This window comes from Melospiza georgiana, chromosome 5, assembly GCF_028018845.1.
Source record: "Melospiza georgiana isolate bMelGeo1 chromosome 5, bMelGeo1.pri, whole genome shotgun sequence".
In the NCBI taxonomy this organism is placed as follows: domain Eukaryota; kingdom Metazoa; phylum Chordata; class Aves; order Passeriformes; family Passerellidae; genus Melospiza; species Melospiza georgiana.
Genome location: NC_080434.1, coordinates 47,985,568 through 48,001,542, shown reverse-complemented (window position 1 = coordinate 48,001,542; position 15,975 = coordinate 47,985,568). Strand labels below are relative to the sequence as shown.

At 38.1% G+C, this 15,975-nt stretch overlaps 1 protein-coding gene across 1 annotated transcript in view; it reads right to left on the bottom strand.

The window, feature by feature from the left end:
* USP46 (ubiquitin specific peptidase 46) overlaps positions 1 to 15,975 on the bottom strand; it is a 34,800-nt gene that overhangs the window by 11,859 nt on the left and 6,966 nt on the right. The window contains exons 2-5 of the mRNA XM_058023991.1: positions 8,821 to 8,901; positions 7,847 to 8,060; positions 5,416 to 5,645; positions 1,945 to 2,021 (exon numbers count right to left, since the gene is read on the bottom strand). Of these exons, the coding sequence (XP_057879974.1) occupies positions 1,945 to 2,021; positions 5,416 to 5,645; positions 7,847 to 8,060; positions 8,821 to 8,901 (602 nt within the window). The remainder of the gene's footprint in view (positions 1 to 1,944; positions 2,022 to 5,415; positions 5,646 to 7,846; positions 8,061 to 8,820; positions 8,902 to 15,975) is intronic.

The following is a 15,975-nucleotide window of genomic DNA, read 5'->3' as shown; positions in this document are numbered from 1 at the left end:
GGTGCAATAGGAGAGAAGGCTGAAGAGTAATAAACATGTGTAGAGATCCAGAGAAGATAGCCTAAGAAGGAGAAGTTGAATGACCTTAGGGTGTTTAAATTTTTTAAAAAGTGATTACATTCTTCCTGTATGTAAAAGGCCACTGAAGGGGAATGGGGGCAACCCCTGGTTTATATCTCGAGTACTCAGGGCAAGTAGAAATAGGCTTGAACTGAAACACCAAATATTCATATTACACAGCAGGAAAAACTTCCTAGTACTAAAGAACAAGAAGGACTGGGATAGACAATTAAGATAATACTGCTGAAAAGATCTTCTGGAACAGGTTGGATAAGCATCCTCTCTGACATGAAATAGGGGATAACCTCCTTGGAGTCACTTTCAACTCCACCATTCACTTGTTGGTTGCAGTTGTGCAGATGCAGTTCTTACATCTCTTAAGCCACAGTCACTGTCTGTTCAGTAGAAGAAATGCTATTGGTATTTTTAATGAAGCGCTTAATCTGCCTTTACATAAAATGGCCATTCCCACCAAAACTTTTCCAAGAAGATAAAAATCAAGAATGTAAATAAAAAACTAGAGAAAGCCGGACAGATGGTAACATCTATGCAGCAGCAGTTTTTAACATGTTCACCAAACTCAGCTGTAAGAAAATGTCAGAGCTCAGTCTCCAGTACCACAGAACCAAATAAAAACTCAGATTAGAAAGGGCTTCCAAAGGCATTGCAGCACCCTTGCAGCTCAGTGGGATTTCAAACTGACTTTGAACACCATAGGGAAAGGTAAGTAATACTGGCAAGTTCAGGGTAGTGGCTCCAGTGAAGAACTCAAAAGTGTGCAAACAAAAACCTGTAATACCAACAAAGATTCAGCTACTGGAAGAGGCAAAGAGACTACAGGAGAAAAAGAGAATGCACTGCTTTCCAAAGCCTCTCTTTGGTTTGCTCACCTATTACAGGCAGGCTAATTAATGCAGTGTGGGCTACTTGAGGGCTAAGGACTGCTACAGCATCCTAAGGGAGACTGAACAGAAACTGAGAAGGAAAAAAAACTTTCAGTTATTACAGAAGGTACTTAGTACAGTTGTCATATTCACAGAGAAGTCACTGCTTTCTGATTCAGGAAATAGTTAGTACCTCACATTCTTTCTTTCTTAACTCTCACCTTGGGATGGCACACCAGGAAACACCTCCTAGGCATTCCAGGATAACTGAATAATGCAATTTCAACCTTGATAGCAATTTTGAATTTTGAAGGAGTTTGACCAATTGATAATCATTACCTTTGAACAGCAATACATTGTCTTAAATATAGGTTTATTGTATTAATGTCAAAACTCTGGACTTGTTAAATCTCTCAGAATAATCACTCATGCAAGACTGAAAATTTTTTTGATGTCTAGATTTTTTAAATTAGGGATATACTAGGAGCAGAACAGAAATTTGGAATAAAAGACTTCACATAATTTTAGGATGAGACACAGAATAAGCTATTTCTGATAATAAAATAGACTTTTGAAATATTTTGCCCTCTATGGACTCTAGAACTCATTCTGCAAAACACACACTTAACTTTTAATATGTCTATGAATCTTAATCAACAAAGCACTTCTGTAGAAGCTTAAATACAAGCACATTTAAATCTCTTTGAAGCCAATTATAATTCTGCAGCAATTCTTCCAGACAACAAAGCAATCAATTATTTTGCCTGAAAGTTGATTTATTTTCCTCTTTCAAATAGAAACATTGAAAGAGAAAGGGTGTAAAGCAAAGTACAATAATGTACATTTTGTCATTAGAGGAAACATACAGTTTAAAGTTTTTTTCTCCCGCTTTGGGTAAGTTCAAATCTAAATCATGTTATTGTACTTTTCTTTTCTATACCTACTAGACCTGAAAAATCTGGCAGTTAGAGTTATCTGCTGAAAAGATGCATTCATTTACCTTAGACAGTGTGTAATCGATGTGTTCTGCTCCACATCAACAGAAAGGTCAAGAAAATCTTCATCTTTGCTACTAACCTGTTGCAAAACACATACATGTAAAACAGAGATGCCATACATCTAAACGCTGTTTATATCTTTAACAAATGTTAATGATATTTATTTCTGTACAAATTGCTCTTAGATAAAAGTAATTAATTTCAATGCTTTAATTTTTTTTAGCTCAGTTTGAATAATGTTCAGTATGATATTTATTAGTAACTCTACTAATCCAGCTTTCATATAATTTAGCTTTTGTCTATTCCACTTGTCCAATCCCACCAACCATGGGCCATCAATGACAGCCTATTGTTCAGTAAAGGTGAAGCATCCTCCCTTATATCATCTGGGATTGGTGCATTAAGTGTTTCCTTGTTATGTAACACAGCCTACCTTCTTTTATTATCAGAAAATTGTTTACCCTTTGTATAACATATTACAATATGCATTCACATTTTATCCTTACATAATTATTTCCACTATTAAGGATGCAATGAAGATAATTTCCAAATATATTTCTGTCACAAAAGTCATACTTTACCATGTTATCCTTTCTTTCTAGTGAGTATTGAAAAGTGTGGGTTTATATTTCTGGTTGACACGGCTACATTTCCCCATTGGATATTGTTCCTGGTCAATATTTTGATTTAAAAAAATTAAAATATTAAAGGTAAAAATGGCTCAGTGATAGTATTTTGCAAAATCATTTTGGTGTTGCCAATCTTTTTTTTTAGACAGAACAAGAGGAGAAAAACTTTACTGAGGAGTTTTTATCTAAAAAATTTAAGTCTGAACATTTTCAGAACGTCAGATCCCGATTTTTGCATTGAAAATTATTTTTCACTAAGAGTGTTTAATCTCAAAGGTGAAGTAATATTAACAAAAAATCATCCAAATGGCTAATTCTTGTAATACTTCAACTGAGTCAAAAGACTGCAGAAATACTTACTGCATATGAATTCAGTCATATTCATAACAATGTTTTTATAAAATGCTGCATGAACACCCCATGTTTTTGCCTCCTATTGTATTTCTTTAGAATAACTAAATCAGATGGGAAAATAGTGAAGTCCAAATCAAGAACTTCTGTGAGGAGATGAATCCATTGTTCTGGCAGAAGTCCCTCACACTCAGATTTTTGCAGTGCTGTGGATGTGATAGTTATGTACCACCTTGAGCTCAAATTTGTTGTTATGTCAGGGATACTAGAAGCTTGGTGAATGCAGCCCATATCAGACCTGAATGCGGAGAAACACCTTTGGCTGGATTAATTTTGGTATTATCAGGGATGTACAGAGGCATAATGCACACCCAACTGAAATGAGCAGCAGTTCTTCAAACAAAAATCTTCCCTGAGACGTGACTTGACCCACAGAGGACAGGAAACCACAAAACTGGCAGCAATCGACTGCAGTATAAATATACAACTAAAATTTGAAAGATAAAGCACCAAAGCTTCAGAGAACATCGTGTCTCTACAGCTGGAGCTAGAGTTCTGTCAGACACGCTGAGTATCATGAGAACTTAAACACTTGAAAAAGTCCTTGGCAGGCATTGTGCTTCATCTGAGTGCCTCAAAAAGCTAGGAATTCTGTTATTGATTCCTGCACATCAAGTATTTCCTGGAAGGGAAGATGAACTACTTAGAGCTAGAATAATACAGATTAAAACTAAAGGTAGCTGGAAAACCAGATTCAAACGGCACTCTTTGTAAGTGAGAATAAGAATTGCTGAAATCTGAATGACCCTTCATGTACTACTTATGAATATTTTAGCAAAGGAATAACTTTCATTCTGTTTTACTATTTTCTTAAGATTTCAAGTTACACTAATCCAAGGAAAACACACTGGAAAAACATCCTGAGTAGTTTATAGTATTTCTATACTCAGAGGAAGCTACAGACAAGATACATTTTCTATAAAGCTTCATCACTTTGAGTTACAAGTACAAAATTGTGCAGTTATGCTGTTACCCAAGGACGCATCCTCACTTCACCAGTTTCTCAGAGTAAACATTAGATAATGATTTAGAATTAAGGCACAACTATTTAGAGAAGCTCATCAGTTAAAAAATAATTCTAACCTTTCACTTATTTTAACTTGCTATTACCCAAGATTTTATAGTTGAAATAGATTGAATAATTAATTTTCAGTATCTCTGTCATGTGTTCACTTATACAAGCTTGTTCCAAACTTGCTCCAACATCTTACGTCAACTATCATTGTATCTCTTCTCCTCACCATCCTCCTCTGACCAAGTTCCTGGAAAAGCCACACATATTTTTTGGAATATCATTCTTTATGATTAGAAATATCAGACTATATTCTTTTACACATCTGGTAGGACATGGGTAGAGTTCATCTCACCAAACTCCAGTTTTGTAAATCTCAGCTTGCTCTCTGAAGATACCTTCTCTGGGCACCTTCTCCCATCTTAATGCTGCTAATCTAATGTTGTGTTTTCTTTGAGGAAGCCCATAGTAGCAGCACTGATCTTAGTAAAAGTACGTCATTCTTGGGCCAGATCAGTTTGTTAACCCAGTTCTCACATTGCTGCACCAACAATTGCAACAGCTTAGTGACACCATGGAGCCAGGACAAGCTGTATGGAACAGAACACCAGATACTAAAAACTTTGTTTCCTGAAACAGCCTAGAGACAGATGGAGAGAGTTTCCTGCAGAAGCTCCTTCACAATCTCCATCATCTGCAGGAGTAGAGATAACTAGTTCATCCTTGATGCCTATCAACTTTGCTTTACCAAGCAAAGGTTAGGTGATATTAATTCCAACCTTTGTAGAAGGTCAGTGTCACTGTTCTCCCCAAAGATTTTTTTTTCCTGTGGTACTCTTTCATGCAACCTCACAGGAACAATTTTAAAAAATTATTTTTTTGCTCTTTCAATAGGAGCATGTGTTTGAAAAAGACAGTAGTAATCAATAGGAGACTTGCAATCAGTTTTCCCAACAAAAATTAATTTTTACTTATAGCTCAAACATAAGGGATTTCAAACTGACATCATCCTCTAGAAAATATTAGGGAGATAAAAGAAAACAGTTTGTTAAAAATGAACCCTGTGTATACCTGTCAGACTCTTAAGATGGAATAAACACAAATCATCTTAACACTTCACTTTTATAAATATGATGTAAATAACTGTTCTCAAGGTTACAGTGATACGGAAAGGTACTGATTCACTAGCAAGGATTTTAACTGTAGACATATGTATTAGGACAGCAAAACTTGGCAGAGATTAGCCAAGTAATGCTTAGAAAAATAAATTTTTAGAAAAGAATATACTCACTTCAAGAAGTAAATTCTACAGGAATATCCACAATTCTCAGATGTCTGAAAAGATTCATATATTCATATATACAAAATGTATCTATCTATTAATGGGCAACAACAACAAAATAATCTATCCCAATGCTTACGGTTTCACAGTTCAAACATCTAGTTTCGTTAGTCAGTGTTCCCTGAAAAATCTCATGCACCCAGGTCAGTTCTTGTTTATTGTTCTCTTCAGCTTCATTCATGTTGCCATTTTTCAGTTTCCCATTTTGCTTTTCCTGTTTCTTCTCCTCCTGCAAAATGTCTGCAATGGTGTTGAGCAGGTAATTTAAAAACTCATGTGCATCCTGCTGCATGTAGTTGTCAAAGAGATCTGTGAAGAGAGTCAAGATTTGTACAGCTGAATATCCTTTCCTCAAAGAAAGAAAATCATATTTTTCCCCAAGTACTTGTACTGGCCCTTGCTCAGCAAAGTATTTGGAATCATCCCAAAGAACAGTTTTGCAGCCAGTCACCCTGGTTTCAATGAAGTTACTTTGGGGAAAAGCTTCATCTCACCTAACTCAAGCTGTCTAGAATAGTTACACTCATCAGAGTTGGTTGTGTAGGCTCCCATTACAGTCAATGAAGTAAGCAAGAGAGTGACTCATCCTAAATTACTTCCTTACACTAGACACTTACTGCCTAACTTTAGTCAGCACTGACTTCCATCCCCATATTCTGAGTCCCTCAGACACTCAGGAACATCACAGAGCTTTGACAGTAAGCCACATGGCTGGGAAAACTGAGGCCATAGGATGCTGACACACACTTACCTTTCCTCACAGTAACCCACAGGATGTTGTGCTTTGTAGGTGTGCCTAAAATGGAGGTGAAGATGTACCAGTGTTTCAGCTGATGCTGAGCAGCGCTTGCACAGCATCAAGGCTGTCCCTCATCCCGCCCAAAGTCTGGTAGACTGGGTGTGAAAGAGGTTGGGAAGGGGACATAGGTGAGGTAGCTGACCCAAAAACTGGCCAAAGTCATATTTTGTGCCATGTGACTTCATGTTCATCACTAAAATCTAAGAGAAAAATGGGTGGGTTTTCATTATTAAGATATATCTCTTCCAAACAAAGTTCTACGCATGCCAAGGCCCTATGTTCCAGGTAGTATCTGGAAATCATCTGTTGATGGGAGGTAGAGAATAAATCTCCTTTGGTTTTCCTTTGTTTCTGCATGTAATTTTTGGCTTTTTTTTTTTTAATTAAAATACTTTGATCTCAACTCATGAGGTTTTTTTCCTCTTATCTTCTCCTCCCACCCTGCTAAGAGGAGGAGTGAGAGACAGGCTTGGTGGGTACCTGGCAGCCAGTCAAGGTTAACTCACTTCAAGTAATAATAATAACACCACCTAACAAAGCTCATTTTTCACACACAAGTCTGATGAGAAAAGACTTGTCTTGTTCAATATGAATTCCTTGCAGGAAGAGGGGAAAATATCCCAGTGGTGATTTAGTACAGATTTCTCCACTAAAGGCTTAACTCACCTACCATGTCAAAGAAAAAAGAATGTACGTTCCCAGAAATGTGTATTTTTATCCCCTGCTCCTGAAAAAGTTCACATGGATTTCCTCAGAAAATATTGTACAGAACCATTGGCTTTGTAGTGTCTAGCCTGGACATATAAGCAGGGTAATACACACTGACTCTGGCACTAATTTAAAAAAGCTGAAAACATAAGATCCAGTCTTTACAAGTGATCCCCAACAGTGTGGGGGCATTTATCACTAGATGACTCACAGTTAACTTTTTCATGATTTCAAATGTCTGCTCTGAAATGAACAGTCTGCCCATTTATATGCTGTCACCAGGAAGCAATTTCTTCCAGGTGTTTGACTCATACTTTGTCTCTTCATTCAAAGCCTCTCTGTTTCTAAGCATACCATGCACACCGATATGAATCCAGGCCAAAATGGAGCTGTGACAGGCTTCTCTATCTCAAGATGTTCCTCATATCCCTTAGACAGAACTACTACAAGATTAGGTGTATGCTGTTGCCAGCTTAATGTTCAAAAGGGGTCTGATGCTTCACCAAGTGTGTCCACCACTTCCAAGAGCCAGAGCAGCAGCTGATGTGGAGTGGATTGACCACCCCACGTGTACCCGGCTCCTTATCCTCCATTGCAGACAATTCCTCTGGAATTGGTGGTGCCTGCAGCCTTCCTAGGTCACACAGTTTCTGTACTGCCGGCTGGCCTCAGTGTTTCTCTCTGACATACTCCACAAAAAAAAATTTAAAAATTACAGCAGTGTCACCCTATTCCCAGCCCTAGCTCACCCTACAGGAAGGTCTGCCCCACCGTGCTGTGAAAACATCACTAATTCACACACCTCTGGGAGCCTATGAAATCTGCTATGGTTATTTCAAGCATAATATCATTTACACAGATGCTAAATTAATAATACACCCCACAAAGTACTAAAAGCAATTTACAAATCTTACCTCTGTTTCTGGTTAATATGATCACATTGCTCAATATTTATTTGTACTTCTTTGATCAATGCATTAATACCTTTCAGTTTTACACTTACCATTCTCCTTTCGTAACCTTGATATGAACTTCTTTGGTGGAATAACTCCAACTTTTTTCTTCTGAGTAGCAATACTGTGGAAAAGATCTGCCAGGCAAGTCAAGAGGTTTTCCTTCTTTTTCTGTTGGGCCTTGTATGATAATACATTTTCCCGAAATGGCCGGCAAAAATACAATGCCTGCAGCACGGAGTTACAGTAGCAGGTGTTCCCAAACTGCCATGCAGAATTAAAAACAAGATTAATCCCTGCGCATCACAACAAAACTAGCTGTTCTTTCAAATTCTGACTCCTGTCACTGTCACAAACCAGCCATTTTGCCATATAGTAGTTGCAGTAGAAATATATTTCCACACCCACCACGACACTTCATGGAAAAAACTGTGGTGTTCTAAATTAACTAGGATACAAAGTAAAGGTTTCCACTTGTAAGAAAAATATTTTTTTGTACTAGATTTCATTAAGTTTATTCCATATCTGGGCTCTATCTTACTGCTCAGTAGCAGAATGACTAATGTTTTCAATGGAAAAAATTATTATATCTATATCATTTCTATGGGAACAAACAAGTGATTAAACACTCTTCTCACTCATTTTCCCCTTGGTCAAATAAAATCTCCTCCTAAGAGTTGCCAATGCAGAAGGCTGTACCTAAACTTGTTCATACTTTCATCACTTCCTCCGTCCTATTTCACACCTAAAATAGACTTTTAATTTTATTTAAGTGTATGTTCTAATCCCTGGAAATATTCATAGAACTGTTCTCCCTGGGGGTGTATGAAGCCATCTTCAAACATCTGATACAGTTTTACAACCCACTTTGCCTAAAATTGCAACATGAGCAGCACTTGAAAAAAAAAAAAAGACAATCCTGCATTAGAATAAGATTGATGAGACCAGGGGAGAGAGAAAAACAAAACAAAACCAAACCAAGGAACTAAGCAAATTTCAAGTAACATCAAAATTGACCACTTACATTGACCAATCCAAAGTAGTGTTCATTGATTGGAAACTGCTCTGGGCCAATGTCTTTTTCCAGAGCAGAGGCATTGGTGCCCTATACAAAGGGGAAAAAAAATGAAAAAATGTCAGAACACAAACCAAACAACAGCAAAAACAAAACATTAAAAAGGAAGAAATTATTTAGAATATTAAGATTCTAAAGTACAATTATGGACAGTATCGAGACAAAAAATAATGAATTCCTTTTAGCTATGATTAGCCATGCTAACTCTGTCTTACTGATAGGCGCAACAGTCTCATGAGCCACTAAAAATATTTGCAAATCTGGATAGTTGAGCTGGCCTGACATGGACCCTCTAGTAACAGATGACTAGAAATGAACAGGTCACAGCAGTGGTTCTTCCCACATCCACCTCCCCTTTATTTTTACTGTGTTCATGGCCATCTGGATCCCATTACTCTCTTGTCTCATAAAGACAGTAGTTGATCTTAAATACAACCCTAAAAACCAATTCTTAGATGGAAGGTAGGTTTTCTAAGCATTACTGAAACTCCTCTGAATCCCTTTGAATTAAACATCAGCCTGTAACAATACCTGGGTTTCAGATTGGCACCCAGTTCTAGTAACAACACAGATGTTGAAAGCAAGTGTAATATATCTGTTATTTTGTCCTATCTAACATTAAAGAGCACATAAATCCAAGATAGATCCCTTAGTATGTTCAGCTGTATCTTCAACATCAAAGTTGTTTAAGTAACTGCTGGTCTATAAGCACAACCACTAATTTGGTATGTTACCTGTCATTTTGCTATATTAAAATGCCCATTTTTGAGCAAGCTTAAATTACTAAGCAAGTAAGGTTGGTTGCTGCCAAAGCAATTGTCATCACTCCTATACACATTATAAGCTTGCCCCATCCTCTGACAGCCTCACTTCAGATACTTACAGATGTTGATGAGTTCCTCTCTCAGCTCTCTCTCCTCCAAGCTGAACAGACCCAGCTCCCTCAGCCTTTACTCACAAGAGAGATGTTCCAATCCCTCACTCATCTTTGTTGCCCTCCACTGGACCTGCTCCAGGAGCTCCATGTCTCTGCTGCCCTGAGGAGCCCAGAGCTGGGCACAGCACTCCTGGTGTGGCCTCACCAGGGCTGAGTAGAGGGGCAGGATCACCTCCCTCAGCCTGCTGGCAATGTCCTTCCTAATGCCCCCCAGGCCACCTTTGGCCTTCTCATCCCCATGGGCACACTGCTGGCTCGTGGACAGTTTGTTGTCCACCAGAACCCCCAGGTCCTTCCCTTTGCAGCTGCTTTCCAGCAGGTCAATCCCAGCCTGTGGTGGTGCATGGGGTCACTCCTCCCCAGGTGCAGGACCCTGCACTTGGCTTTGCTGGATTTCCTCCCTGCCCATGTCTCCAGCCTGGCAAGGCCCTTCTGAAGGGCTGCACAGCACTCTGGGGTATTGGCTGCTCCTCCCAGCTTGGTGCCATCACCAAACTTGCTGAGCAGGCATCTGCCCGTTCATCCAAGTCATTGATGAATAAGTTAAACAACTCCCAATATTGAATAACAAGGGACACCACAAGTGTCAGGCCTCCAACCAGACTCTGTGTCACTGATTGTGACTCTCAGGAGTCAACCAGTTCTCAATCCATCTCACTGTCCACTCATCCAGACCATACTTCTTGAATTTGTCTATGAGGACATTGTGAGAGACAGTGTCGAAAGCCTTGGTGAAGTCAAGGCAGACATTTGCTTAGACTTCATCAGCTAAAATTTTCAAAGTAACTGGTAATCAGATTTAGAATTCTCACGTCCCTTCCCCATCTTCTCCCCAAGGCCTGATTTCTGTTTCCTTACTGCACCTACCATCACCACTGCTTGCCAAATCAGATTATTATTTCATGCCAACTCATTAAAGGAAGATTTAGTCAACAGCATTAGCAGTGTGAAACTCAGCACAGGTACTCTTTGAGAATTTACAAGCCTTGAAAGTAAAAACTTCTCCTTAAAGTTGGCAAGTTCCAGAAAGCTCCCAAGATTTCATATTTCATATTCCCTTCTCAGATCTTTTTCCATTCTCTCACTTTCTCTCACATACACAGAGTTCATTGCTCAGACCAAGTATATGTTACTTCTCAGAAAATCCTTTGAGACTGAAGTACCTTACAGACACAGGCCTCCATGAGAAGATTCATAAGGGATATATGTTCTCACCAGACTCTGCTAAGCCTTGTTGGGAAACTTGGGAAAAAAGATTGATTAATACAAAGCAATTATTGGCTACCATTCAACAGAGATGACAGTGTGATAATTACGTAAGCCTCATATGAAGATTAGTTTCATTGCTTGGAAAGTCAGCCTTGCCAAAGATGCACATATTCAGCAAACCATTCCAAGAGGGAAGAAGCTGATAAATATTTGCCTATCTGATATTAGCAGTGAAGCAAACAGGCACTGTTACCCTCAAAACCTTGTCTGATACAAGAGGAACATGACTACAGAAGATTAATGCAGCTTCTGAGGAAAAACATCTTCACATTAACACTCATTGTACAGCATTCAGATCAAAGCAAAGGTTTTCTTTGAATTCACTTTGAACATTACAATCGAGTTCCCTAAAAGAAAGATGAAATGGGTGTTTTTTTCCAGTTTTGTAGGAAGTATTCTCCACACTGAAATAAATTCTCCCTCTACAGTTCATGGAAAATATTATCTCTAAAAAGTAACCTCCTACACTTTTATGAAACTACAGGTTAGTGTATTCTGTTAGACAAATATGATGCAAGTGCTGTGCTAATTAGTTGTCCTACATTACTCATTTGCCTTTCCTCCAGGCCAGGGTTTCTTACTCCAGAGGATGCCAGATGGCTGGACAAACCCTTTCTTGTATTTAAATTTTCTTGTAAATATTGTGAGAAAGATCAAGAATCAGGATTAACCAAACAACATTATCACTGAAAACCAAATAAATTAATGATGCATACTAACCAATCTTCATATAAAAACTCCACATTGCACAGAAATTTCTAAAGTACTTGCTGTTGAAAAAAACACATGCTTAGTAACATCTCATCATGGAGCTTTTCTACCTCTCCCAATCCAGGCCTTGGCTGTTGCAAATATAAAATAAAGTACAATGTGACAGCGATCCAACAAAACATGAGGTTAAATTCAATTTTTGAGTAAACTGACATAACCCACTCAGACTTCATTAGGAGTAGGGCCTTCTTGTATCAAAGGTAATTTCAGTTAGATTTTAATTTATTCTGAGGTCTCCAAAAGGATACTGTTAGATCCAAGGAAAAAGAAGTCTAGGAACATGGTTAAGAGGCACAAAGACCTGATGCTTCAAAGAAGGATATATTCCTTATATGGAGAAAAAAATGTAGACAGGCCACTTAGTAAAACTCAAACCATGTCACACTGTATATAAATTACTTGTTTTGCATATGACGTCTCCTTAATAAGCAGTTGACATGAGGACAGAAGAAGGAAATTTTTCCAAGAAAGTATACAAGGAACTGTACACCCAATCCAGGTTTAAACTGGAAAAAGTATATTATTAGGGATGTGTTAAAGGTGGTTGAGAATTCAGATTAAATCAACCATATAAAATGGAAAACATATTCGTTAGTCTACTGATGTTACTCTACAGCAAACATCAACCACGACTGCTTTTCCAGCATATTTGTGTTTGTTCTCACTCCCAGCAAGTAATTTTGATTACTTCTACAGTGAAAACCTGCTCAGACATTTTAATGCAACCACTCTCTATTGTTTTTTAAAAGCTTCAGCTAGGAGAAATATCCTACCACAGCTGAATATACTGTAGTTCCATAAAAATAAGCAAGACCAGCAGTGTAGCTACAGAGCCTGAAATGAGGAGAGGCTGCATAAGTCACTGAAGTGGGATTTGGGAGTATTAAATAAAATCATATCAGAGTATAGAGACAATAAAGGAGACTGGCTCCTTCTTAAAAGAATACACTAGTGAAGGAAATGCAGTGGAGTGACTGTGGTATGCAGACCTTATGAGGGTGAGAACTAGGTCAATGTGGAAACTCCTACTGTGCATTCTGTGGTGTTGGAACCTTGATTTCCCAGTTTTACCACTTAATTCAACAATTAATATTCAGCCCTCGTAAAAAGACATACAGCTAGAGACATAGCCAAGCACAGGTCAATTCAGGCCAAGATTTTTGCCACAGCATGGCTCCAAAAACATTCAGCCCATATGACCTATATTTTTTCTTATTGTTATTTTGTCCTGGACTTTCCAAAGAATAAGACTGCTGGTTTACTTTTCAGTTTAAATTTCTGAATATGTTGCAAAGAGTTTCATTTGTGCTTTGGATCACATGAAATAGATTAGTTTAAAAAACCCCTGCTGTTCTTTTACACTTTAGCATATATATATAAAAAAAAAGGATAAAAAAGAAGTCCCCAGATTAGTTCATTAAATCACATGTAGAAAAGTAATGTAAATACAATTAATTTATAGAGGATGAGAAATGGACAAGAGCTAATAAGAAAGATACTGTCACAGAAGACAGCAAATCAGACTAAACTTTGTACTGTGACAGAGCTATGAAAATGGCTCTAACTTTCTAGAAATATACATGTGTTTAATTTAAAGTAAACGGATACAGTAAAGAAATTAGACCCTTCATAAGCCCCCTATTAAGTGGGTATCACTAAATAAACAGAAACATGGTATGAAAAATAAAAAATTAATTAAATTTTTCTTTGTACAGAATAATATGTCTGTACAAAGATCAAAAAATGAAATAAGAAGAAATATCATGTTCACAAGAAAATCTAAAAAATGTAACAAAAACATATAAAAATTGAATAATTAAAACAGAAACTTAAATACACGAAGAGCAAGAGATAATGAAGGAAGATGGCTGGTCCGTATGAAGGGTTTCGGACCATATACATTTATAGACTAGATTTGTTTTTTCTTAGTATTTGGGGAAAGCAAGAGCAACACAATAATTTCTTGAAGGGAGAAACTAAAGACTTAAGACAAACTAATGATGATGTTTGGGCTGGTAGAAGAAAAATTAGAGTAAAAATAGAAATGGCTTCAGGGCTAGGCAGCCTGAGTTGAAGGATTTTGGAAGGCACAGCACATGGAAGGAAAGGAAAAAAGAGAATAAAGAAAGATGAGGAAGGCCTCCTGGCCAAAAAATGGCAGTGATGGATAACTCAAAAGAGAGGAGGTAATTGTAAAAACCTGAAAATAGTACCCAGAAGCAACACAAAGAACCAAGAGTAAAAGGAGAACTAGCAATAGCACAGCATGCAGCATACATGCAGCTGCTTTCAAAGATGCATCACCTGTCCCCAGTGCTGGTCTTTGGCTATCCTCAGGAATGACCTCGACTTTCAGAGAGATATGGTGAGTAACTGAAATAGCTGAACCAGCCTTCTTAAAAACTCATCTATATTAAATGCCAAATGTGAATAATTTCTGTAATTTTATAAAGTCTAAGTCCCACAAGATGGTTGAATTTAACCAGATTAGCTCTCCCTTCATTCTGTGAGGAAATGCTTTTTGTTCCTCCAGCAAAGCTATTTTGGGTCTTTTTGACCACAAGAAGAAAGAGGAAAGAGACAAGTCTATGAAAACACAGAGGAGATCATAGTAAACAGCAAAAGAACCTTGACTGACTGAAAAACCACTGTGTATTCAATTTTTTTTAGGAGAGATGCTTTATCAAAATATATCTAAATAAATTATTTTTGTGTGTTTTTTCCAGAGAGTCTTCTGATCATTAAGGCAAATTATAAGAGCTTGAAAGGAGATGCCTAACCTTTTTTCTTGCTGGGTACACTAAGCTATCTCTATTTACAGACCTAAGTATCACATATACCACAAATAGCTTCAGCCCTATTCTGTGTGGTTTCCAAGAAATGGATAAAAATTGCAAGACCAGAAATCCTGAACCACTTAAAACCTTGGACAGAATTTTTAAGGTACTCAGTCTTACATAGCTGATAAACTTGGTTTTCTCAAAGCACAAAGCAACCAAGTGCTGCAAATGAGGTTCTATTGAAGTGCTGCAAGTCCAGTGTCTATATCCATAAGTAATTAAAAAAAAAAATATTGACCTTTAAACTTTCCAAGATTAGACAGCTTTTACCAAACTGCAACTCAAAATTCTCTTGTGAGTCTTTCAGTATCCCCAGCTTAGTTTTTCTTGGATTTGCGGCACCCAGGCTTTTTCTGGAGAAAGCAGCAAGACCATTGGTTTTGGCCAATTTCCTTCTTCAGAACACAGAGCCTCAAGATGGTCTCATGAGTCAAAATGAAACTAAGATTTGCCTACAAACTATTAACTTCTTCAGTAACATTTTTGTCTAGACCACCTAGACTGCATATGTGCTGCCTCAGAGCATTTGAAAAGCAAGGCACCTTCTAAACTTCATCACAGCTGCACCAGCTGGGATACTCTGATAACTTGGAAACAGAAGTAGGAATATGTTCATTAAATCTCCATACAAGGTTGAGTAATGAGGGCTGCAGCTATGTTGCAGGACAGGTTTAAAATTAAAAATAGTTTTTACAGTATTTTTCTTTTAGAGAAATCCTGTAAGGACCTGAGGAAGGAAGGAAGGAAGGAAGGAAGGAAGGAAGGAAGGAAGGAAGGAAGGAAGGAAGGAAGGAAGGAAGGAAGGAAGGAAGGAAGGAAGGAAGGAAGGAAGGAAGGAAGGAAGGAAGGAAGGAAGGAAGGAAGGAAGGAAGGAAGGAAGGAAGGAAGGAAGGAAGGAAGGAAGGAAGGAAGGAAGGAAGGAAGGAAGGAAGGAAGGAAGGAAGGAAGGAAGGAAGGAAGGAAGGAAGGAAGGAAGGAAGGAAGGAAGGAAGGAAGGAAGGAAGGAAGGGAAGGAAGGAAGGAAGGAAGGAAGGAAGGAAGGAAGGAAGGAAGGAAGGAAGGAAGGAAGGAAGGAAGGAAGGAAGGAAGGAAGGAAGGAAGGAAGGAAGGGAAGGAAGGAAGGAAGGAAGGAAGGAAGGAAGGAAGGAAGGAAGGAAGGAAGGAAGGAAGGAATGGAAGGAAGGAAGGAAGGAAGGAAGGAAGGAAGGAAGGAAGGAAGGAAGGAAGGAAGGAAGGAAGGAAGGAAGGAAGGAAGGAAGGAAGGAAGGAAGGAAGGAAGGAAGGAAG